Raw genomic sequence first — 26,724 nt, forward strand, 5'->3', positions numbered from 1 at the left:
GTCGTCCCAATTTCAATCACATTTATTTGTACAAAAAGCGAAAAGCACTGCAAAAGATGACCTTAGTTTGAGAAATTCTGATAAATATCTGTTCGATAGATTTCTTCAAATGCATCATGCTGTTAACTGGAACTATTTCCTTCCAAAAAACACCAACCCCAACCTTCAGCATATGAACATTAATAAATCCAGATTAAGAAACCATTATCAGTCCGAAAACATGTCCCCGTTTGTTCGCACACTTTGGTCATTTATTTTTACTGACGGGAGCGAAGGAAAACGTTCACCTTAAAGCCTACACGTACATTTTTTGATATCTTTGCAAATTTATCATCAGATGATCAAATATTTGGTGATAGATGGCGATTACACAATTTTTTGGCAAAGCCATTCACAGATAACCTTTCAAGAAATTGCTGATTGCTTTTCTCAAAGCGGAGAATAGATAAGAATAGCTCCAATATATCGACCATTTCTCATATCAAACAAAGTACTACACCCCAAGAACTGTGTCTACTTCTTTTTGCTTCTACCCAGAGTGGCAGTGGCCTGCTGACTTGTAGAAGATGAAAGAGCAGCCGCAGCCGCCTGTTCCTCCAACAATCTCCGTCTCTCTTCCTGAGCCTTCTCGAACTCTATCTTGGCCGTGTCCAGTTTACTCCGTTCTTCCTCTAACTCCAATTTCTTAATCTCCAGTTCACCCTGAAACGATAAAACCAACTGAGAAGAGATAGGCATGTTTATTAACGCCAATATCGAGACTATTCTGTTCGATCAAAACAGTTCGATAGCCCAGGCGAAATTTGTTTCCTTAAAACATAGTAGTACATTATCGCAAGGAGAGAATGAATCTTAAAACATACAAAGATTTTGTGACATAAATATTGTAACTTAATTAAGAACTTTTGTCAGACTAGTATGCCCGTATGTCAAGCTAATTGAGGCTGACCACAAAAATCGTCCATTAAGGCAATAAAATTGACGATAGCGCAAATTTGTTGTAACAAATGCCACAATCAGTAAACAACAAAGCCTTCATTGCACTCCTCAGCTTACAATTAAAGCAGCTCCTAAATGGGACTAATGTCAATCAAGAAAGTATGAACCTTTAGCTTGTTGTATTTGTTAGTTAATGCCTGCTCGGCAGTTTGCAACTCGTTCTCCTTGTCCTTTACTCGCTTTATGAATGTCGCTCTCATGTCGTCTTCTCTTCTTTGGAGGTCGGACGTCACACGTGCTCGCTCTCGCTCTATAGTTTCCGTGAAGCTAAAAAATGTCAAATCCTCATTACCATACGCAACAACACATGTTTATCTGTTATTAAAAAGTGCACAAAAGATCCATTGGACCCGAACACGCTAATCGTTCAAAGCTATCAAATATCGAAATACTGAACTTGGAAAAACAACTCATTTTTTCGGTGACATAGTCAGTCGTATACTAATTGCAGCACAAGTTGAACTTTTCAAACTTTGTAGACATAGCTCAAATGTAGAACATCCAAAAAAAGTTTGGATAGCTTCAGCTAGACGAAAAAGCAGTACCAAAAAAATAAGCAAATTGATACACATTTGAGTTTGAAGAGTTTTTAACGTGCTGTGCAACTTTATTGGACTTACTAGGCCTAACTTTAGTGAAACTTATTAGTTCTAGAGAAGCTAATGAAAATTGAAATGTCAATGAGTGGTGAAAACGATGAACCCTTTTAGACCGCGAAGAGCCTTGATTAATTGCCAAATCTTAGACACAAGGATTCCCAGCCAACTCTTCTGCAGCAAAATGGAAAAAACGCAGTCAGCGCTGAAATTGAGCCAGCGCTGAGGAAAGCAACACCATCAAAACAACTTAGCACTAGCATCGGAAATTCCCACCGGATTAAAAGACCAGATCGTAGCCAATTGAATTTACTACTTTATACACCAAAACATGTGTGATCCCACGATAAAGACGGAAACTAAACCTGATCATTTCCCCATATTATTAGAATAGAAATTGAATTGTAATCAACTCAACACAGCATTATCATTCAGATACATCTTTTCTCAAACAACCTGAAAAAACTTGTTTGAAAATGAAAATCTGGGCATCATCAAATTGCATATTTAGGCAACGGAAATGGTCTGAGAATCACTTAACGAACTTAAAACCAATAAGTGAGAAAAAAACGAACATTATTTGCTACCAAAAATCAGGAAAACCTTTGAAAACCAGGTTAAAAAACAATTCTATTGAAATAATACCAAATCGTGACTCGAGAAAAACAAACTTCATAACGATATTAGTGGAATAAGATAGATATACCTATTTTTGGAAACATGTTTAATTAAGAACTTGAACAAAAATTGAAATAACCGATACATTCGATCATTATTTCCTAACATAGCGAAACAGACGAAATAAAGAATCCATTCGCTTAGTATAAACTACCTAGGAGACTTAGTTAAACAACTATTTGGCTCTTGAATTTATTTAATTACCAATTTTGAGCTTATTTCTGTCGATTGCTTTCTTCTTGTAGATTAGAGCAGGTGCGCATGGTGTCGTCAGTAGCTAGAGGGCGCTGTCCGTATTCTTTAATTAAAAACTCAAATAGTGCTATAATGTTCCAATTTTTTAATTATTTTGCACAATATTATGGCGCTGTAACTTATATCTGTTCAATGACAGACTCCCGACTGTCTAGGGAACCGAGGCCGGGCACATTTATTTCAAATTTTGGTGCTACAGATTTTCGTTTTTTCGGGAAATCAATTTTCGGGTTGGTTATTCAGCTGTCAGTATTTCATCTGGGCACAGCAATTCTGCGTGAAATGTTATTTTTCATTTACTCATTTTTGTCTAATTTCTCAGGAGTTTAAACGTAACTAGCTTAGTTAGGGTCGTAGGGTGCCGCTTCCTGTATTCCGATTTTCAATTATATTTTCGTTTTGTGTAGTGTATCTTGTATTATGATACAGTACAAAAATATTCTTCGTCTTCTTAATGAACTGAACGTTTGAAAAATTTACGACATAGAGGAGCATCAACGCATAATTTATACAAGTCATTGCTTTCTCCTTTTTGCAAGCTTCATTTTGAAAGTCACGTGAGAAGTGTTCTAGAAGAAATGGTCAAGCCAAAAATTTGCATTAAAAAACCAACACGTTTACAATAATTGCTTCGAACTTCGTTCAATAGCAATTAAAAACTGAACGATCAAATCTGAGACTCTATATGTAGTCGACGCTCTCTGCATCTGAAAAGTGATGGACAGATCAACTTACGACAAATTGGCATCGGTGGAAGCGACGTATCCCATCTTGGGCAGTCGCCTTTTGCGGAATGCTTCGTAGTGGACCTCACTAGTGCTAGTACACAGGTCATACAGGTTACGGTTGATCACAGACTGGCGGAACAGTTTGAAGTCACAATGCTCCTCGTTCTCCACTAAAAACAAATTTTACCTTCGCTGCAATCAATTTAATTTCAGCAACAAGCTTTACTTCGGAGTGAGAGCAATAGAGATCACTCAAAAATGAAGAACGAAAGCGTGAAAAAGTCACTTGAGAAGTCAAAGAATGTTCTCGAGAAAAAGCGCAAAAACGGTCAAGCGAAAAATTTGCATAAAAAAGACAATTACGTTTACAATAATTGCTTTGAACTTCGTTCAAGAGCAATTAGTAATTTGTGAATGATGGTAACGCACAGCACTAATGCACTGCAGAAAGACTTAACACTGAGAACAGTGTGCATCTTTGATAAACACACCTTAGTCATTTTCAAGACAATTGATGATTATATTAGATCGGAACTGGATCTTCGTGGATAAACACTACACCTCAAGCGTAAATCATCAAATGAACTGATTTTTTTTCTAATCCGACGACGATTGAAACAATCCAGAGAAGTAAAAAAAATGCAAAATGTTGAAAAACGGCAAAATGAGGTAAAGCAAAACAAATTTTTATCTTCCTGGAAAATACTCCAACGAATTGAATGAAAAACTTAAAACCACTGTACCACACAACCAGACTATTTGAACAATGCCAGCCAAACAGACAAACATGGTTTCACATATAAAGAGGAAAAAACAAAAAAAATAACATTGAAATTGTATATACTTTTACTGAGTGTTGAACAACACGGCCATCGTTAAAAAACGTAGAAAGAGCAACAAAAACTTAGCATATAATAAAAAAACATAACCGACTAACATCGAGCGAATTGCTGTCACACGACCGGGAGCTGTTGGCTCCTCCGATAGCGAGCTGTGGTTAAGGAATGCTAGCATAAGAGTGCATTAAACAGGGTGAATGGAGTGGGGGTATCAGTGAGGAGGCGGGTCAAACTTTGCGTGGGTAGGGGGGGGGCAAGCGAGCGGGGTTGGGTTCGAAGAGCTGGACGGGGGTCCAAATCGCCAGATATTTTGGTGTTAACACCTTCTAAAGGAGCACTTAAAAGTACTTGTTTACGCAAAAACGCAACAAGAAGTTCATAAAATGTTTTATCGACGACTTGAGCTCAGAAACATTAAGACTTAAAACAATCCAAAAACTTAAACGGGATTATTGCGAACGTCTCTATTTCTGCATACCTAAAACTATTTAACAATGTCTGCAAAATTGTTTAATAAAATCTACTTAACAAGAACACAGGCTGGCAGAAACCAGGCGCTGCATATATATACGGGGCTAACAGAAGCTTAGACAAACTTGAAAATTTGGAAAAAACTCGCAATTACTAAAAATAGCTCAATTTTTTCGACGCTAATGACCTCAAAACGAAATTTATGACACTACAAGTTAAGCATCAGCTCATGCATTATATATTAAAAAGCTTCGTTAGCCCTAGAGACCGAAAATTTACAAAATGAAAAATTTAAATTTTTATCAAAATAGCCAAATCTATTATTATCATCATTATAACTAATCAACAAACCATAGTCAAGCCCCTAAAAGTTTCATTAACTACCAGATGATAGTAAAAAAAACTCCCGTAAGATGATGGAAAAATGTGTAAAAACATCTTACGATAAAATAAGACAGAGCACCAATGCAATGCAATTCTTGGATTGTAAAAAACATCAGCGTCACATGTGTATATTGGACCGCTGAATTTACAAGTGTGCATGTTTTTGCATGCATCAAAATAGCTGCCCCTCGTACAAAACTCGCCATTGATACTGAAGATTCCGTCATATGTCCTATAATACTACCTAATATTGGACAGTTTACTTAATAGCTGATATCATTGAAAAAGGCGTCACCGGCAGCTGTATTCTTAGATTGTTGACATACTCTTAATACCCAGTATTGGTGATAGTACTGCTGTATTCAAGGATAAAAATCTTTCACATCTGTAAAAAAAAGGTTTTTGTAGAATGTATACTAAACGTCATCAAAAACGTAATCTGTTTCAGCGCATCAAGCACCTAAAAGGTTACTGAAGACATCTTAGATCCTCTAATGAAACCTAATGCCCCTTGGGCGTTACCCTTTTATACCGTTTTGAAAGCTCAAAGTCACGGAAAAATGTGTTAAAACATCTTACAAAAAAGAAAGCACTTATACAATCCAAACCATGGATTGTAAACGAATTAGGAGCGCTATAAGACCCTGCTGAGAAAGACTAGGGTGGCTATTAAAACTGTTTGACAAATCTAGATTTAAAAATCTTTGCATTTAAAAATCTTTACGTTCAAAACATCAGGTGGAAATTTGAATCTCGCAGTTTGTTGGTTCTTAAACCCTGTCAACAACTTCATCAGAAAACGATTTAATCACGACATTACACACCAAAATTTGATGTTACATCAGCAATGGTTTTCACAGGTATACAATTTCGAAGAGAACATATTTCAAACAGACAATATTTCGATCAGAACATATTTCGAACAGAAAACGCCAACTTTCTTCAGAGTGATTTTTTACTTAAAGTGCAACAGATAAATGGACATTTACTCATGATAAATAAAACAATAAAATACACGAATGGGATAACAAGCCGTTGAGATAATTTAGAGATACACCAAATGTAGAGATAAAATTTTGTATTCCGTTAACAAAAGAGCAGCTTGAAAAACTTGCTCTCTTTCAGATTTGACAACCAACAAAACTTTTTGACGTACTGAACAATGTAAGTATTTAAAACTGATTTAAAAATTTTCTAAAAATTGGAGAATCAAAGCTTATACAAATAGCTTTCAACCCAGTTACTTATAAAAAAATACCTATGTGTAACTTTTATCTGTCTACATCATCGGAGAAACTATAAGTAACCTTCTTTAACTGCAAGAAAAACGCAGCACACCGAAAATATGTGGAACAGGTTTTTCATATAAAAAGAACCATAGTGCCATTTTTACCATTAAAAATTACCTAAAACAAGAGCCTAAAAAAACACAATCAAAAACATTTCTGTGATGAGCTCATCGAGGACCCAAAGATAACATAAGTGCTTTGTAATACAAAATTTTGCTCCGCAGATGCCGGTTGTTTTCATATACATGTCTGTTGAAAAATGCTTATCGTACAATTAGCATTTTTCTTACTTTCCATTCCCTCAGTTAATTTTACAAGAACTTAAATGCACTCAATGCTGTTTAAGAATTCCTTGTGTTCCTAATACTCTAATCCTTTAGAGTACATTATCTCTTAGTTATGTTGTTTATTAATAGTTCATAAAAAGAATTAACAAGGTTTCTTTTTGAAAAAAAAAACATCTTGCCCGCGAAATCTGCTAAAACACAGCCCATTTTCCACAAACCTTAACCAAAAAAATTCCATTGCAGTTTCTATAAGTATGGAACCCATGCAAAATGCATGTCTTAACGATGGTGACATGAACACTTTGAATAATGACAGCGATTCAGATAGCCTGGAGGAGGGGGACTAAGAAGTTCCTCAACGTGATTCAAATGAGATTAGAGATTATTGTGTAACAATTTTAAGTGAAAAAATGACACCAGATGTCACTTTTACTAGCCAACTACCGCTAATTGAGTTCAGCTGCCTGAATATTGTGAATGAGAGACAAATGTAGATCACGCAAAACAATGTCAAGGGCAAAAAGTCACTCGAAAATTTAAAACGGTCAAGCAAAAATCCTGCATAAAAAAGACCAGCATGTTTACAATAATTGTTTCAAACTTTGCTCGGAAGCAATCAGTGAATTCAAAATCACAGAACAGAGTCACGTAACACTGTCATGAAAAAATTCGATTTCTTTTCATTTCATGAATTAATTTATAGTGCATTTTATTAGACATTTTCCAGTCATCTAAAGGTCAAATTGTTCGTGAAAGCTGTCAGAACCCGCTTGTTAGCCATACTGAATTCGAATATCAAAAATTATAGACGTTTCATCACAAAACGGTTGCCTAAATATTTGAGGATCTTTTCCGTTTGTGCTCCCAACCCCAGTATGCACCCCCAGTTACAGAGCACGCGCCATTACACAGTAAATCATTATGTAAAAATATGGCACGTGCGTCTGGGGGGGGGGGGGGTGCAAATTATATGCACCCACTAAGCTGGGGGGGGGGGCAAACAGAAATTTGCTTATCACATGAAATCAGTGAAAATATCAAAAATCTTACCGTTGACAGTTCCCCAGGGATACACGCGCACTCTATTGCCCTTCAGTTTCTCGTGACTGCCGACAACAGCAAAGGGTAGAGTCTTATTAGCCTCATTGTTATCTGCAACTAACTCAGTGTTACTCTCGTCATCAAGAGGGAACTCGTATGGTGTAATGCCATTTGCAGTCAATTCTTCACGGATCTGAACATCAAAAAAAATAAACGACCAGTCAAACTTAGAGCTCTCAACGTCGAGCGCGCTTTCCGGTGCGTTTCTAGATCGCTTTAAGGAGGTGAGGGAGGGGGCTCTCATCTCATGCATCTCACAAGAAATGTCATACCGTGGTTATACGGTAGAAAATAAATATAAAAATCAACAGGGAAAGTTCCTCTGACTTGTGATGAAGAGACCTTTTTCTTGAAGAGTTCCAAGTCTGCCTTGGTGATGGTGTCTGACTTAGCAATGATTGGCACCAGATTCACTTTGTCACACAGCTTCTTCATCGTCATTATGTCCAACGGACGCAGTCTAAAAACAAGTTAGAGATAAAACACCCGACAGATAGCCGCAATTGATTCCTCATGATGCCGTTCGGCATTGAAACAAAAGAAAAAATGGAATTTTTAAAATAAGAAACACTAAATTGCCCGAATATTTTACACTGAGACTGATTTATGCGAACAAAGTGTGGAATCACGCTTAACATATATATTTTTTTACTAATATCGTAACTAGTAATCACAATCGGAAATAGTTATCACCTTTAGTTTCAAGTTTAGGATCCAGAGCAAAAATATCCTAACTAGATCCCTTCTAACCTTAATCAAACGCACTGTTTCGAATATAATACTTTTTATGTTAAATTTTTTACCCAGTTTTTGCGCGGCAAGGCAGTCTGAACTCATGCCCCCAGAATTGTATTTTTCAGAAAATTTGCGAACTGAAGTTGTAGGTATTTCATTTTTTCCTAAAATCGGAAGTGAGCAGTCTTTTTTGAGATCGAGGTTAGTCCGGATCGCCCATTTGATGTCTTTATCGAGTTTTCTGATTAATTCACTAGTGGGACCATTCAGATGTAAACAATGGTAATGAATTTTGCATAGAACCAACGACTCTACCAAGAGAACTCTGGCCCGGTTTGGGAATAAAGTTAATTGTTTTCTTACAGCAAAAACCTGTTAATTAAACTCACTTCTGCTCCAACATGAAAAATGCGAATTGGACTAGGAAGCTCAAACTAATGAAGTAACGGGCATCTGATACTAGGTTTTATGGATTTATACCGTTTCAATTTTGAATTTTGTTTATCGAAATTGACCCAAATCATTTTGTATTGGTTCGCTGAATGAGCATTGAATAAAACTAGCCCAGAAAAATAATTCAGAAGGTTGACAAGCGACAAAATGATGTGAGGTTTTGTTTCACATAGTAAAAACATAAGACATAAGCAATAAACGTCGGGAGAATTGCTCACAAACAACTGGCGAGCGATTGGCTGTCAGGATGTAACTGTGACTTGCTGGAAGGCGGGGTGTTAGCGCAGGTGGTACGAGCGTTCGGACTTATGTTAGAATGAGGTGCAGAGTCAAGTGAAGCGGGGGGGGGGTAAGTGGGTGAGGGGGTAAGTGAGTAGTTATATCGGAGCAAGAGTGGGGGGGGGGGGGGGGGGGTAAAAGGACGTACCTATGTATAAAGATTACCTATAGCCTATTTTCATCAATTTTCCAAAGACGTACCTAAAAAAGAGAGTGAGAACAATAGACTTGTCATCTTATCGTAATTACCCAGGGGTAATTATCTTAATTACCCCAGGGAAATGCATCCGCTCTAATGCACTTCAGCAAATCTTGTCTACTTAACCTTTTTTTGTGTCCAGGAAACAATTTTTTTTATCGGATAGATCCAGCAGGTGCACAAGCTTTTTCAATAATATGCATAATTTGATGTTTTCTTTTCTTTCCATTTGTTAGTTTTCGAAAAAAAAGATTTTTATTCGAATTTTTGTGATTAGTTAAAAAAAATTTTTTTTGATAAAAATGTTAATTTACTTAGAATTTTTTGAAAAATGTCGCTTTTTACATAAGGTTTTTGATGAAAAATGCACAATTTGATTTTTTCTTATTTTTCATTTGTTAGTTTTCAAATAAAATAGTTTTCATTTTTTTCGAGTTTTTGAGTTCATTCAAAAATAATTTTTTTTTGATAAAAATGTTAATTTAAACATTTTGATAAAAATGTTAATTTAATATGATTTAAAAATGTCGTTTTTTACATAATGTTTATAACAAAAAATCCCGATTTTGATGTTTTTTATTTTTCTATTTTTCCATTTTTCAGTTTTTGAAGTTTTCTATTTTATTTATTTTTGAAAAAAAATCGTTTTTCTTAAAATAAATTTCTTTCAAAAATGTCGTTTTTCACATAAGGTTTTTAGCAAAAAATGCAAATTTTGATGTTTTTATTTTTCTGTTTTTCCATTTTGTAATTTGTTTGAAGTTTTATGTTAAATTGTTTAATTTAATTTTTTCGAAAAAAAATGTTGTTTTACTATAGAGAAATTTTTTAAAAAGTTTTTTTAACTATTTCAAAAAGCAAAATTTATAATTTTTTTAACCAATCATATCTTTTGTATAATCTATCTCGAAATGAGTTAGGACCGAGAAATTCTGTTCATTTTGTGTTTTGTCTCAGTTGAATATCAGTGGTCTTAAAAAATGCAAAATACTCCGATACTTCCTTTACTTCCTTCAACATCTTTTCTTTCGACACTTCATTCTGATTTAGATTTTGTTCCAAACAAAGAGGAATCAAAATTTAAAACAACAATAACCGATAACAATATCGAATTATCCTTTGAGGTGGATTGCTCAAGAGTAACAATAAAAACACAGACTACTAGCCTAACACTTCCGAAAGATTTGTGGAGAACTTTAGAGGCAGCTAGACATCATAACCTCCACTTAGCCGAGGAAAAAGTCAACAATTCAGTACTTTCTCTCCCCACTTATTTTCAAGCCATTGAGAGAATTCGATAAGAACAAGGATTTCATCCACTGAAAGACAGCAAAGGTATTTTGTTCCCGTACTCTCGTGACATAAATCACTACGGTGTATGGTGGGTAGAAGACATGTTCTCCAAACATGCTGATACATTTTCTACAAAATCGGATATCTTCGATCTACCCAATTTCCAAGACCTCATTCTTCCTCCTATCCAAGAAACTGACAATGATGAGAACCAATCACTTCATCAAAATGTTCCTTTCTCGAACTACAGGTGCTCTCCAATATAAGTCTTAACAATTGCTTGTGTTCTTTGCTAAATTCTCCCTCACATGACATCATTTGTCACTCACGTGATGTTGCTAAAAATAGAAGTGACATAACTTTTACGTCATTATGCACGGTCAATTCTCATTAGTTACGACCTCTTTTACATGATCTCATTGGTTACGAAGTCGCAACTGTTCTCGTTTTTAATCAAATTTCATTGGTTCGTTTTATCAAGCTCTTTCTTGAAGATAATTCAATCATTTGTTGCTTTTCGTTTTCAATATTCAGTTACCTTATTTATTCAATTTTTCCTTTCTTGCCTTAAAAACTCATCTTTTACTTACTTCAAACGCCACAGATGGATCAAAGTTCAGTCTCAGCTGACAGCAAAAAACCCTACGCCTTCCCCTTCCGCAAACGAAACCATAAGGGAAAACCAGTTATTCCTTCTTCCCAGTTTGATTATCATAATGAAAGCATATATTCTTTGTATAAAGATATCAACGTGAAAGTTGAGGACACTGTTTGCAAACCAAATGAGGATCGCCAAGGAAACAACAACCTTTGGTCTTTCCAAGAATACAGCAACCGGAAATTTCAAATCAGCATCCCAGAGGAGACTATCAACACAAGCTCGAATTGGACCCACTTGAAAGTCTTTCGCGAAAATGTCGAAGGTGAATTTGTTCTACATCAGTTTCTGATGCTGTCGGTCTGGGAATCGAAAATTTTCATCCAAAAATTACCTGGGATGTTGAAAGAAGCACTACAATTTGATCCCACAGAAGTTACTGCAAAATTGATGATTGACGAAACTTTGTTCCAGCCAACTGATGTGGAGGAAAAAGCAAAATTCGATGTGTTCTGGGAATTGAGTGAGACTGCTAGGCGAAAAGTATGTGTGACCAGAACATTTTACCAAGATGATCCGAATCGATGTTATTTCAGCATCAAGCTCTTCACTCGAGGGACTGAAAAGGACAGTTTTAGAAGGAAATGCTTCCTCTCTGTCAGAATTGGGGAGTTGCAGAAATTACATCGAATGAGCAATGAAATTATTTCAGTGCTGAACAAAGTCAAAAACCCGACAAAATCGCAAAGTGCATAAAAGTATTTGTAAACTTTTATAATGTATGTGATGTCTTTGTTTATTCACTTTTTGAATTAAATTCTTTCAGAACAGTTGCTTGATATGAATATTAAGGAAATTGTAGAGTTCGAAAAAGAAATCAGTCAACTTTTTGTTGGAAATACAAAAAGGAAAAATTATTTTTTGGCTGTCTGTCGAAGTTTTGACAAAAATGCAGATCTAGATAAAATTAACAGAGAAGCTCCCTTTGGAGGTCTAATAGGAGTTGGTGATTCAAAGTTAGAAAAATTTTTGAATTGGTCGAAAATTTTTCGTTTACATGCCACATTTCATGATGCAACGGGATACCTGAAAACAAATCTAAACATTGGTCCTGGGTACTGTTACATGGTTCCATTCCTTAATTCAAAATTTAATTTTTGTTTCTTGGGACATATAACAGGTCTAGCATATTGTTGTTTTCTGAAATTTTCACCACGATTCCATTCAATCAAAGTGTGAATCATTATTTCCTAAACACGAACAAAAATCAGTTGTACTCTAATGACAGATCATAACAATCACGCAGCTGACTTTATTTTCGATAATAACAATCAGGAGCGACCTCCTTCGAAAATTTGCGGACGCACTTGCTCTCGAACAGCTTTTTTGTCAATATTCCAGTGCTTAGTTGTATTAATACTTCTTCTTTTTTTCAATTATCAACCTTATTTTTGCTAGAACTTGTGACGAACGAACAGTTTGGATTGCTATTCTTTCAAGTGCAGTAGGTTACATACTTCCTAACCCCAGAGCATAAAATGAACAAGATTATATCAACAAAGGAACGCATTCTGATGTATCTTGATGGGCCTTCCGGATCTGGGAAAACTGTTTTCATTAATGATATGCTGCAAATGAAAACTTTTCAACCCTCGTTTGATCGAATTTTATACTTTTATAAGCACTTTCAGACAATTTACGATACAATGATGCAATCAATTGCAGGCATAGAATTCATTCAGGGTGTTGACTTTGAATTAATTGAGAACTTACCAGCTGACGGCACAAAATATTTACTTATATTCGATGACTCATTAGACATTCTTTCCAAGTCGGAAAAATTCAACGAAATTGCGACAGCTGGTAGACATCGAAATTTAAATTGTGTTTATATCAAACATAATCTCTTCCACAAAAATAAAACTGGACGTGACGCCGAGCTTCAGACTACTCACATTGTTTTGTTCAAATCACCCAGAGATGTGCAGCAAATTGATATATTGGGAAGACAACTGGGTCTGGGAAAACAACTAAAACAATGGTATGATGACGCTACACAACAACCATATGGGCATCTTATGATTGATTTGAGACCATCTACACCTGATTTGTTAAGATATTGTTCAAATGTAACTTCATTTCCTTCAGAATTCTTCGTACCGAACAGTCGTGCTCGTATTAGTGATATTAATGATAAACGCACAGAATTATTATACACTGAAGCTCTTTCGGAATCTCAACAAGAAATTTCAACCAGCTTTTCTTCTACATTGTCCTAAGGAATTCATCAGATTTCTCTGTGAGTGTATTGTAAACTTGATTAAAGGAAACCTCACAGGATTAAGAAGAAATCAGTTCACTCGCTTCCAAGAACAACTTAGAAAGCTCACATCAAAATCAACAACCCTAAGTTCCAGAAGACTTATATTGGGCTCAAAAGCTGGAATAACAATTTTAAGTTACATATACCAACCTTGTATGAACAAATTTTCAACTTTCTTCAATGAGTGAGGTCAAAAAGTTTGTTCTTGTTCCAAAAGAACTGTGGGAGACCAGAAAAAGGAAACCATCGGAACCCTACAGCGAGATCTATAAAAAAGAAGAAACAATTTTCCCAGTTATCAAAAAAGTGAAAGAAGAACGTTCCGACGAAACCAATCGTCCACCTAAAGAACTTAAGACAGACCTGGAATTTCACTATAAGAACTATCCTGAGACATTGAAAACTTTGAAAGAGATATACGAAAACAAACGGTTAAAAATTTCACTTTCCAATACAATTATTGTCGACAACGTTGACACAGGAGTTGACATAAAAACATTCCTTCATTCAATTAAATTGAAGAATGCTCCAGTTGATCCAAACTATTTCCTTATTCTTAAAGTTCTAAATCTGAGACCACATCTGGTTAAAAACAACATTTTGAGGACACAGTATGGCTCAGACTGGTTCAATTACAGTTTCAGATAGAATCAAATTGCAGAAGTTGTATAAAGGGAAGGGGCCAACAGCTTTCGGTTCTATCAATAACCTAACAAAAGCAAGTGGAATCAGTCGCGAGAGAGTTACAGAATTTTTACAGTCAAAAGACTCTTATACGAAGTACAAAGGAATCAGACGAAAATTTCCCCGGCTAAATGCGCATGCTCGCTATATTGATGAGATTTGGTGCTTGGATCTTGCACAAATGGATAAACTATCACGATGGAATCGAGGTATCAACTTTTTACTCGTTACTGTTGATGTTTTTTCTCGATTTTTGCGAGTGGAAGCATTGCGAAGCAAAGGAGCAGAGGGTGTGAAAGCAGCATTTATCAAGATGTGTTCGAAAAAGAACGAACTCAATTTCCCAAAAAAATTATGGCTAGATCAAGGAAAAGAGTTTTTTGGAGATATGGCTAATTTCTGCGAGGATGTGGGAGTCAAATATTATCACACTTATAGTGAAACAAAAGTAGCTTTTGGCGAGAGAGCTATACGAACCCTGAAAAATTTAATTTACCGCTACCTGAAAGAAAACGACACATTAACCTATATCAAAGAACTGCAAATGTTTGTTGACGTCATTAACTCAAGAATCAATCGGAATATTGGGTTGGCGCCCAAAGATGTAGTGAATGCTGACTTTTTGACTGTCATGTACAAGCGAATGAAGCTACGAAAAAATACAAAGCCCAAGTTTCAAGTAGGAGATAAAGTTAGGTTGGCATTAGCAGAGGGCAATTTTCAAAAAGGATATAAGCCTCACTATACACATGAAATTTTCCTAATTCGAAAAATAAACACTTTGGCTCCCTTCCCCACTTACTTTGTTGTTGATCAGAAAGGTGAAAACATTGATGGAATCTTTTATGAACAAGAATTGTCAAAAGTTAAATAATCATTTTTCAATTAGTCGCGCTAGAAAATGGACGGTTACAATCTGCCTAATTTTAAAGGAGTTCCTCGTCAGAGAGGGCGTGGCTTTGGAGCCTTGGCTAGAACAGTCGCTAGAACAACTCTTCCCATTCTCAAGAAATACGTTTTACCTGCTGCAAAAAAAATTGGACGAGATGTAATCGAGTCAGCCATTCCCGAAATTGGTGGCGTTTTATCAGGACAGACTTCAATTAAAAAAGCAGTAAAGAAGACTGCGAAATCAACAATACGAAAACAAGTTGGTGGTGGTATGAAAAAGAGGAAAAACACTAGACAAAGTATTGTTCGGCAAAAAATTCGGAAAGACTTTCTGAAGAACCTTGACTAATCATTTTCCCAAACAAACGTCACAGAGTACAGTCAAACATCATGAATTCGTTTTATCTTGAATTAGTATCCAACGCTTCCTCTCAAGTTTATCCTCAAAATACAATGGCTTCATTCACTAATTTTCTTCCCGACAAAATTGAACTGGATGGATCTTGGGAAGTAGCTTTAGTCGAAGTATCATATCCCGGTATATGTTATAACATTGAAGGAGGATTGATGACATTTCACTATGATGAGAAATTTAAGCATGTATTCGCTATTCCACCAGCAGTTTTTAACTCTATGGACGAATTTGCGAAGAGTCTTACAGATATACCCAAAAAAGCACGACATCCCAAAAACTTAGATCCTCAATTTTCTATCAACATCGACAAAAAAAGTCGAAGACTAACTTTTTGCAATAGAGGATCTCAAAATGTATCCTTCAGCAAAAGTTTGGCTGCTAACTTGGGCGTTGAAGCTGACAAACCTGTTATGCCACCTGATTCGAAAGGATCATACAACACCAAGTCCTGGGCAACGGCAGATCTCCCTTTTGATATTACTGGAACACATACAGTTTTACTCTACTTGGATATAGTTGAACCCAATTCAGTCGGTGATGTGAAATGTCCTCTTCTACGCTCGTTTCCGTTCAAACACCGAGAGTTCCACAATGATGAGAATTTTAAGAGATCTCAGGTTCTGAGTTATCGCAGTTTCGAACACTTGAGATTCCATAAAGTAATCAAATCCAACTTCCACAGTATCCATGTAGAATTAAGAAACGCTGCTGGGCACCTTGTTCCCTTCTTCCCTTTTGGTCAAGTTCAACTTACGTTATTATTCCAGAAAAAATCTTGATCATTTCCTCAATTATCATTATAAAAAACGGTCGGCTAAAATGAATTCCTTGTCTCACTCTATGCTCGACTTTTTTGGGAAAGTTCCAATTTTAGACCCAATTCTTTGGTCCAATGAACAACAAATATTTCCAACAAATTCCTTAAACGAATCAACAATCGAATTTCAATTGGAAACTGATCGTAATATTTTCACTGACTTGCGATCTACTCGATTATTCATCAGAGGAAGGGTTATTAAAGGCGATCGAACACGTTTGGATAATGCCGAAGAAACATTATTGGTAAACAATGCTCTTCATTCACTTTTCTCTAATTGCGAAGTCTATCTAAACAATGAACAAGTTCACAGTGCCAATTCTCTTTACGCTCACCAAGCTTTTGTCTCTGCTGAATTTTCAGGAACAAAAGGAACCAAGGAGAGTTTATCCCAATGCCAAGCATATCGATACGAGATTGAGCCGAACGATTTTACAAAAAGAGCTTTTACAGATACTGTTTTTCAAAAAGATAAAGATGAATTTACTTTTTACGGTCCGTTGGCAATAGGTCTATTTGCTTGTGAAACTTTACTTCTCCCAAATGTCAACCTCAGACTGAAATTGATCCGATCATCTCAAGCGTTCTATATGATCGATACTGGTGGGCTGAACTCGGAGGCCTTAATTTTGGAAGCTTGCCTTTTTACTAGACAGGTAGCGATCTCAGATAACTGGATGAGAAGTTTTAAAAGTAGACTGCTGCGAGAACCTGCCATATTTTACTATAATGAAGAACTTTCAAAAACGTTTATCATTCCCGCAGGACAGAACCAGTTTATACAAGAAAATATATTTTCAAACAAACCAATTCGAATGATTGATATTGCTATGAATCTGAATAATGAGTTCAGTGGAACATACAACACTAATCCGTTCCATTTTCGTAAATTTGGTCTTCGACAAGTTAAAATTGTGCGTGGGAATCAAACTATTGTAAACTTGAAAACAAAAATCACGTGAGAGCTTATGCTGAAACGATGAAAGCACTCAAATTTGATGATGACGGTCCTAACATTCAATACAAGGATTTTGAAAACCATTTTCATTTATTTTTCGATCTTACTTCAACACAGGAGGCCAATGTCGAAATGCATTTTCCTGATGTAGTTGGAGCAGGAATTCGTTTGGAGCTCTACTTTGCTAACAATTTGACCAATACTGTAGAATTATTTGTTAGTGGTGAACGTATAAGCTCAATTGCAATTGATAAGGAGGGATCAGTCACCAAAAATGGATAATCAACAACTCTTACATGTTGTCAACAGGTTCCCACACCTAAAGTTCAAATATCTCGGTTCCTTCCCAGCAGATCTTCGACCAAAAAATTTACCTACAAACACTTTTTGTATAATCAACACAGATCCATCTACTCAACCGGGCTCCCACTGGATTTTGCTAGCCAATAAAAATGGAAAGTTGTTCTACGGTGATTCGATGGGAGAAGTTTTGGAAAAATATGGCATCAAGACGAAATCAAACTTTGGTTCATTAGTACAGGAAAAACTCCAAGATTCAGAATTGTGTGGTTTATATGCTATTTATTTTGCACATGTGTTATTTTCTAAAGTCTCGTCTAAATATTTAAATGATTTTCATATTTTGAAGTTCTTTGCTGATGTTTTGTAAGTTTTGACAACCAAAATCTTTAATTGTTTAAACATTAATCCGTAAACTGATGCAAATGGTTTTCAAAACTTTTTTTAAAAATTGCAAATTTTGTACTTAATCATTTGTATGTGTATTTGTATCTAATTTAGTCATTTTATACAAGGATTTTTTTCAAAAAACATTTTGTGAGGTAAACAGTGAATTGAAAAAGATATAAAATGAAAGAAGGCTAAAATTTACAAAATCTAAAGAAAATGACTTATATATCTAAAGGAGTAGTGTGAATTCCGTCTTCACAGACTTTACGCTTGGGATAAAAGTATGACAGTCCCACTTTTTTGAGTTCATATGTGCATACTTTCTGATTGTCGACTACGCGAAATCCCCTGTTCGTTGAATATACTCGCTCCTCATCAAACAATACTTTTCTGTATTTGGCTAAGGGTTCCTCGATGTTGTTTTTGTTGAGCCCCTTACTGGATAATTTTACAGTATCTGATTGCTCATCGTAGCAGCAATAAGTTTTTGAGCACAAAGCAATCATTTCTGAGCATCTAAATTCTTCTTTGAACAAGCCTGGAGTTCTCTTGTCAAAAATCGCATGCTTGTTGCAACATTCACGTGGGAAAAAGTTGCTGCTTGAGTTTGCTGCAAAATTATCACTGCAGTCGCTCTGTCTCATCCAGTACCACAATGATTGCATTTCTGGTCGAATGATTTTGTCAAGTCTTTCCTCACTAAGCGCCATGTACAGACTGTCGGTGTCCATTTCAATCAACTCATATTTGTTTGGATCGCAGAAAGAGGAGAAGAAATTGTACTTGAGTTGTAACATTGTAAGTTTAGCGTACTGCAGAATAAAAAAGCCAACAATTATTGGTTCCTTGTGCTCGATACGTGTTTTGCTCATTTCTACCTCATAAATTTCTTCTGGTAGTTCATTCATAGTCTTGAAAAATCTGTTGTTGATAAACTTATCAACTTGCGGCCCCTTGACATATTTTGTGGTCGTATGCCGGCTACAATCCATTATCTGATACCCGTATGAGCTGTTACCTGTCAATTTCATAGTTTCAGCAACGATTGTTGAGTCTTTGTTTCGGTCTCCTTCGCGGCGAGCATCAACAACGTTTTGCACAAAGGACTGGAAGCAGCGGCGGGGAGTGTATTGTAGGAACCAAAAACGTCTCTTAGAATCACTCCTTTTTCCAGATAAAATAACAAAGGGGGAGTAATAATTGGTCCTCTGTCAAGCTTGAAACTAGAAATGAGCATTTTTCTTGGTTTTGACAATAACTTGTGTCGCTCAGCAAATTCTTTCATGTGGACCCCAATGTTGTCTCGTCCAACTTCACAATTCTTAAAAATAGGAGGAAAGTCTTCAAAGTAAGGGTACAAGTGTTCAGGGACTTCAAGGCTGCAATGGACCACTCCAAACAAATCTCCTCGTTTTATTTTTTCAATGAGGACATTTTTTGAAAGGGGTGGTTGAAATGGATATTTCTTTTTGACGAACTCCTTTACTCCATTTATGTTTTCCCTCCTCCACTGTTTCCACTGACACTCCCAAATTTCAACAACTGTGTATCCTAATCCCTGCAGATACTCTCTTCGATCACTATCTCGTTCCCGTGTCTTTAATCCGTTCTCTATATCTTCAAATAACAGCGGCTTTTCCTCCTGACAGGGACAAAAGTGAAAGTAGCATCCCATTGCCTCAAACACTGTGTTGCAATGAGAGCAGAAGCCATCGACGAGATAAGTTCCAATTTTTTTCTGTTTTTTGTGACTGAACTGTGACTGTATTAAACATTCTGGACGAGTGCTCTGCAAGTATTCGATTACCTGCTGCTCAAACAAACTCCTCCAATTCCTTTTTGGGTGAAACTTTGCAGTGTCGTCATTGAACTCCCATTTTGTGTAGAGTCCCGTTGGCAATTCCTTGGTCATTGAGAATGGGTAGAGTTGACTCGCATCAATGCCCACAATAGACTTGCACACATTTTCGGACTCTCTAATCTTTGTTTCGCCAACTTTTGCATATCTGGTGAAAATAATCGAGGGTCCTCCTGTCAGCCAATTTCTGATATAGTTATCATATTCCTTGTCTTGCTCGCAGAATGGGAAAAATGCAGCATCTGTTGATGAATGGAGAAATCTGTTTGCCAAGTTGGGAAGCGTATAGCCCAGTTTCAACATATCAATTTGTTTTGAGTGGTAGAATTGAATCATCTTTGTCATCGCATCAAGAGTGGGCACGACGTCTTTGTTGTTATACCACTTGAGAAAATCACGAATAGTGTTCATGTTCTCCTTTTCCCAAATGTTTTGAAGTTCCCGGTAGTTCTCTTCTGCATTTTTGGGAACTGTTTTTAATTTCAGCTTCTTTAAAGCTTCCTTTTCTTCAATTCCCCTTTTTTTGCAATTCATGAACTTATCGTAATCGACTGACAAGACGTTATGATTTTTCAACTTACTCCAGAAACTTTCAATTGGTGGCAGTTGGGACTCATTCATTTTTTCAGCACTGTCAAACCACTCATAAGGGAAAAAACCCTTCTCTTCACTGGCTCCATACGCTTTCAGAAAATTATCCAGAGTTGTAGCTCCTCCCAGGAAGTTAAGAATGTCCAGAAATTGCAAGCCAAGAAAGTTCATTCCAATATATTTGTTCCCCGTACGAATCACTTTGGGAACAACGTTTTTCTCTATTAACAGATGATGCAGAAGATGTTCTTTTATCAGGTTCAAATCATACCGAGAGCTATTAAACCCAAAAACAGGAATGGTGCTGTAATAGTTCTCAAAATCTTGTCTCAATTTTGATAACATCTTGAGCTCGCACCTCAGTCTCCTAATTTCAAGTTCTTCATACTCCTCTTCGTCGGGTTCAGCTTCGTTGTCAAATAAGTCTTCCACTCCAGTGGGTACCTCCTTGTCTTTCACTGGAACCAATTGTCGAACTGCCCAATACTTTTCTTCCAATTCCAGCACGAAAGCATTGAGTTTTTCCCTCATTATAAGTGTGCTTTTTTCTGCTATATTAGTCAAGCTGGATACAAAATCACGGATTAGTTGATATGGATCTTCGTTGCAAATGAATATTGGGTCTTTAAGCTATCGAAACGCTAATGGGAACATGTTTTCCAATCCACGAAGTTAAATCAGTGTTTCTGAGTGTATTGTCGGGGACGGTTATTGACTCAAAATCAAATACAATAAGATGAGAAAAAAGCCTGAGTTCTTGTGGAACATTAATTTTAATGTCATCCAAACGATCAAAAATAGTTTCTGATAACTGATAGGCTCCTGTTGGGTATTTGTGGTGTGTCTTTTCGGAGCAATTTTGCATGTGTCGCAATAGGTGGAACGATCTGTCGAAATACTGATCGCATATGTAGCAGCGAAATCTTTTGAGGAATTTGTTGATGTCCGCTGTCCAACAGATATGGTTATCATATCTTAACAAAGATGTTGTCTGTGCTCGTTTTAAGCAGGATCGACGAGTAAGTTCAGCATACATTTCTGACTGATCGTCAATGAAAATAGTGTAAACTTGAATGCTTCGGTCAGTCAAGTCTTCAAGAATAGGAATATCATCTTCGTGTACTCCTGGAAAGCTTTTGCCATCTTTCCTTGTTGCTGAGAGAAACATCTGAGTCAATTTTTCTGTATTCTGCTGTAGATCAACGCTTCCATTTATTTCGTATGCCAACGCACGAAACATGCACAAGTTGTCTTGGTAAGGTTTCAGTTCGCAGTCGGATACAAAACATTTAACTAAAGGATTCCTTAGTAAAGATGGTGGAATTGATTGTTGAATGCAGCCAAGAGGAACTCCACTCAGGAGAAATACAAAAAAAGTGACATTTGTAACACAATAAAATTTCCATTTCGTATCTGGTCGCTGACTGATAAGATCAGGCAGAAACTCTTCACTTCTCAACCTCGATTTGATAAAATTGAGATCTGAGTCATCGGAGAGAACCATAGGATTTAAAAAAATGGGGTTGTTGTCTGCTGCGTAAAAGTATCGAAATTCGTCCGAGTTATGCACACTTTGAAGAACAAAACCAAAGGAAATGTTAATTTTCGCTGAACTGGGTAAGTCTTTGTAAACAAAATCCAATTTGTTCATTACTATTTCGTGGCTGAGTTCGACTAACTTGAAGTTATGCACTTTCTTTCTAGACAATTCAAGCACCGAGTCTTGTAAAAAGTGCTTGACGGTTTCGAGCTCACTGTGAAGAGCGGAGGATTCTCCGTATATAGATAAGTCAACGTCATCGTAAGCCACTGGAGCAGAATGCTGGTGATTATTTCGTTTATGATGAATAAGTTGATAATACGTGGAGAACGATAGACTACAGCTTCTACATGAAAACTTCTTCTTTAGAATGAGAGGTGGTGCATGTTTAGAAGCAATGTGTTTCTGTAATTTGTATTCGTCAGGAAATGACTCGGTGCAATGTGGGCAATCTTTTGCGTGAAGCTTCTGATGTCTGCTCATATTGGATTTCAAAACAAGTTTGTCGCAAGACTTGCAAAGTTCTTTTTGGTCCGACTTTCGAGGCATCTCTGAAGATAAGTTGTAAGATTAGAAGTGAGAAAAGGAGGAGTAAAAAATGTTAAAATGGAAATTGCAATGAAATTAAATAGTTGTCAGAAGTTGTAAAGATTATTGTAATCAACTGCACTCAATTCTGTAAATCAGGAAAATGAAAATAAACGGAAAGCAAAATTTCTTTGTTAAAAAAAACTTAATATGACGACATAATGACGTAATGGTGACGACATAATGAGGTAATTGTGACGTTATTATGGCGTAATTATGACGACACTATGACGTAATTGTAAAGTACAGTGACGTAATTGTAAAGTACTACGATGTAATCGTAATGTTATGAGTAATTGTAACGATAATAAAGTGACTAGCTGTCTAATCACGTGAGAGTTTTATGATTATTAATAGATGACGCACTAGATTTGTTATTAGGAGACTTCACAAAGCAGAGGTGATTTACCTCCAAACAAAAATAATGGAATCACGTGAGATTTCTTTATTACAATAAAGATTTTGAAACTTGTAAAGTTCTGAAATTACGAAATTGTGGGACTAATGGGAGTAAATTAGAAAAATTTAAGGAAAATTTGAGTAAATTTCCTTGAATTTTGGGTAATTTTTCGAAATATGCTGATAAAACTAGTTATTTTTAGTTCAAACTGATTAACTTTTGTCAAGAATTGGGTATTTTTGCCAAGAATTGGGTATTTTTTGGGAAGAATTGGGTATTTTTTGGGAAAAATTGGGTATTTTTTGCCAAGAATTGGGTATTTTTTGGCCAGAATTGGGTATTTATTGGCCAGAATTGGGTATTTTTTGGGAAGAATTGGGTATTTTTTGCCAGGAATTGGGTATTTTTGGGAAGAATTGGGTATTTTTGGGAACAATTGGGTATTTTTTGCCAAGAATTGGGTATTTTTTGGGAAGAATTGGGTATTTTTTGGCCAGAATTGGGTATTTCTTGGGAAGAATTGGGTATTTTTTGTCAGAATTGGGTATTTTTTGGGAAAAATTGGGTATTTTTTGGGAAAAATTGGGTATTTTTTGGGAAAAATTGGGTATTTTTTGGGAGGAATTGGGTATTTTTTGGGAAGAATTGGGTATTTTCGCCAAGAATTGGGTATTTTTTGGGAAGAATTGGGTATTTTTTGGGAAAAATTGGGTATTTTTTGGGAAAGATTGGGTATTTTTTGGGAGAAATTGGGTATTTTTGCCAAGAATTGGGTAATTTTTGGCAAAAAATGGTAAAATTGTCAAAATTTACGTATATCAGCCGAAAATCGGGTAAATTCAGTAAAAAATGACTGAATTGCAATGAAAAATGATAAAATAGTATTCTCCTTATGTAAATGAATGAAAGAAAGTTATAGTTGTGATAACTATGCGCGAATGAATAAAATGTGGAAACGATTAAAAGTAAAAGTTCTGCAGATATATTTTAGTAAGTAGATAAGATTTGCTGAAGTGCATTAGAGCGGATGCATTTCCCTGGGGTAATTAAGATAATTACCCCTGGGTAATTACGATAAGATGACAGGTCTATTGTTCTCACTCTCTTTTTTAGGTACGTCTTTGGAAAATTGATGAAAATAGGCTATAGGTAATCTTTATACATAGGTACGTCCTTTTACCCCCCCCCCCCACTCTTGCTCCGATATAACTACTTAAGTGGGGTGAGGTGTTATGTGGGAAACCTACTGCCATTGGAAGCATGTATCTGATCGGCGGCAAGAAAAAATAACAAACAAAAATTTTAAGAATAGCCATCAAAAGCCACGAAACTATTAACAGCAATTTTGTTGCACCCTGCTTTGTCGACGAGCTTAGCTTTAAAAAATCTTCCCGATTTAGTAACACCGTGCTTTACTAAATTAATGTTCTTGCAGATGACCGAAGACAAAAGCTGCATTCGGAAAGTTATATTAGCGGACCCCGGGTTATGGAGACCGAGAGGCATCGCATACGCAGGAAAGCGTTAAAAATCACGAATTTATTGAGGCAGTCGTATTTGACTGGCAAAATTAAGTTCAGTCAATTCTTGACTTCTGGTCAGTCCAAGTCCCTGATCTTGAACTCTGTTGGTCGCCTTCGCAACTGACGCTGGGCTAAATATGGTGGCTTAATTCATAACATACCCGGCAGATTGCCGGAAAATAGCCGCCGTTGATTCCAATAAGCAAGATTGGGATTGAAATAACAGAAGATATTGAAAAAAAAAGATTTTTGTACAAAAACATTTTTTAAGTCCGATTTATTTTGATGGCATTTCGTAGTTGAACATACTTCTGTTTCTTAGAGAGAGGCTACAGGGGCTACAATCAAAAACAATAAGCATTAGAGATGGTAAATAAGACTTATAGGAACGACGTTCAAATAGCGGGCATCTAAAATTGGGCTTTATGGGTTTATCCCGTTTCTATTTCTGACATCCATTTTTGTACTAACTCTGTTCATTTTGAATTGCTTTGCTGAGCAACTCATGTTCAAAATCACTTTTAGCAGAATGAGAGAAGAGAGAAACTAGCCTAGAGAAGTCAAAAAGATTTCACGAAAAGGCGGCAAAATGAGGTAAAGCGAAACATTTTTTTATTCGACGAAGTAAAAAAACATAGCAGGACAAGTCCTGACGTACAATTCAAAGAATTTTCATTGACTAAACAGAAAAACTAGACCTAGAATGGACTATGAGTGAATTGCGAAAACCATTTTCAAAAAAAATCAGATCAAAAAATAAAAAAAAAAAAAAACAAAAAATCAATGTCAAAATGCCGCATGTGAACAAAAAAACCACTAGCGAGAAATGAAAATTTAATTCAAACAAAAAACTAGGCCTAGCATGAGCTGTGAATGGATTGGGAAAAGCATTTAGAAAAAAATCCGATCCAAAAAATCGAAAAAACAGTAAAAATCAATGTGAAATTGCCGCATGTGAACAAAAAGCCACTAGCGAGAAACCGAATTTTTGTTCAAACACCATTTTCGCACTCTAGTTTAAAATTAGAGCGAAAAAAAATCACGCCGCAAAACCACTCGCTTTTTCGCTCCATTTCCTGTTTCGGCGTGACCAAAATCACTACTCAAATTTGACTTCAAAAATCATGAAAATGTGTGAACAGATCTTAAAAAAAAAAGACAGCGCCCCAATACAATTCAAATTCTTTGAATTGTAAAAAAAATAGGAGCGCTATAATAGCCGGCTGAGAAGATGAGGGCGGCTATTAAAAACAGACCCCCGTTAAACATTGGCGCAGATTCAGTTCAAAATGAGAATCATAACCAAAAAACGTCGGGCAAATGGCTGTCAAACGTCTGGAGAGTTGTTGGCTTCATCAGTTGCTTTCTGAGCTTACGGAGGCTTTTTTTAACTTAGGTAGGTGAGAGGAGGAGGGAGGGGGGGGGGGGTAAGTGGGTGCGGTCAAACTCGGAGAACCGCCCTTCACACCATGAATTTCGCCTCTAAACAGTTTCCATGAATCGGATACTTGTGAGCTGCTAGGCTCTAAGAGCACTCAATGCCTTCCGGGCTTTAGCCTTTCCTCCCGTTTTTGATGACAAAAATACAAATGATTGGCGAAAAAAATGATCAGACGAAAAGTCGCTTGTACGAAAAATCGCATTAAAAATCCAGCAGGACTAATATAACTTTGTTTGAAAGCAATTAAACAGAGGTCGGAATAAGGTTCTCAAGGACAGTTGTTTGCACTCAAGCGTAGGGTGTTGCGCAAGGTGAGGTGGTGATGGTAGATGGGAACCCAATCATTAATTATAGCAAATGCTCATTAAAGCAATCGTTCTCGGCATGCTTATGGTCAATACGAATAATTACGCTGTGGCTGTTCAGAGCGTGTAATAGGTCAGGGGTAAATATTGACCAACCAATTAGAGTTGATCATCAGCTAATTTTGATCCAGTAGCAAAAAAATGGGTAAAATTTCATAGGCACGTCTGTTATTCCAACGTAACACCAAAACGTAGACCGACGAACGTCGGATAAATTGCTCTCGAAGGACAGGCGGGGGGCAATTTAATTTAGGGGCGTAGCTTACAAATTTTTTATGGGTACAACAACTCCGACCTCATAGGGGTTCAATCCCTCGACCGCCAGGATAGCAGTCTGACATCTCCACTAAGCTACTACTTTTTTGGTCCTCAACAGCTCACAATCACTTTTATATTAGCATCAAATAATGCGAACAATTGAGATCACTCAAAATTGAAGAACAAAAAGTCACTCGG

General features: G+C 36.4%; 1 protein-coding gene across 4 annotated transcripts in view; it reads right to left on the bottom strand.

Annotated features, from left to right (window-relative positions):
* Window positions 1–228: 228 nt before the first annotated feature.
* The window catches only part of LOC142352056 (septin-2-like), a 31,866-nt gene continuing 5,370 nt past the window's right edge, over window positions 229–26,724 (bottom strand). For all 4 annotated transcript variants that reach the window (XM_075404409.1, XM_075404408.1, XM_075404407.1 and 1 more), the window contains 5 exons: window positions 7,970–8,087; window positions 7,577–7,760; window positions 3,264–3,426; window positions 1,107–1,266; window positions 229–702 (listed from right to left, as the gene is read on the bottom strand). In XM_075404409.1, the coding sequence (XP_075260524.1) occupies window positions 514–702; window positions 1,107–1,266; window positions 3,264–3,426; window positions 7,577–7,760; window positions 7,970–8,087 (814 nt within the window). In that variant the 3' untranslated portion in view covers window positions 229–513. The remainder of the gene's footprint in view (window positions 703–1,106; window positions 1,267–3,263; window positions 3,427–7,576; window positions 7,761–7,969; window positions 8,088–26,724) is intronic.

This window comes from Convolutriloba macropyga, chromosome 13 (genome assembly GCF_964194025.1).
Source record: "Convolutriloba macropyga chromosome 13, txConMacr16.3, whole genome shotgun sequence".
Taxonomy (NCBI): Eukaryota; Metazoa; Xenacoelomorpha; order Acoela; family Convolutidae; genus Convolutriloba; species Convolutriloba macropyga.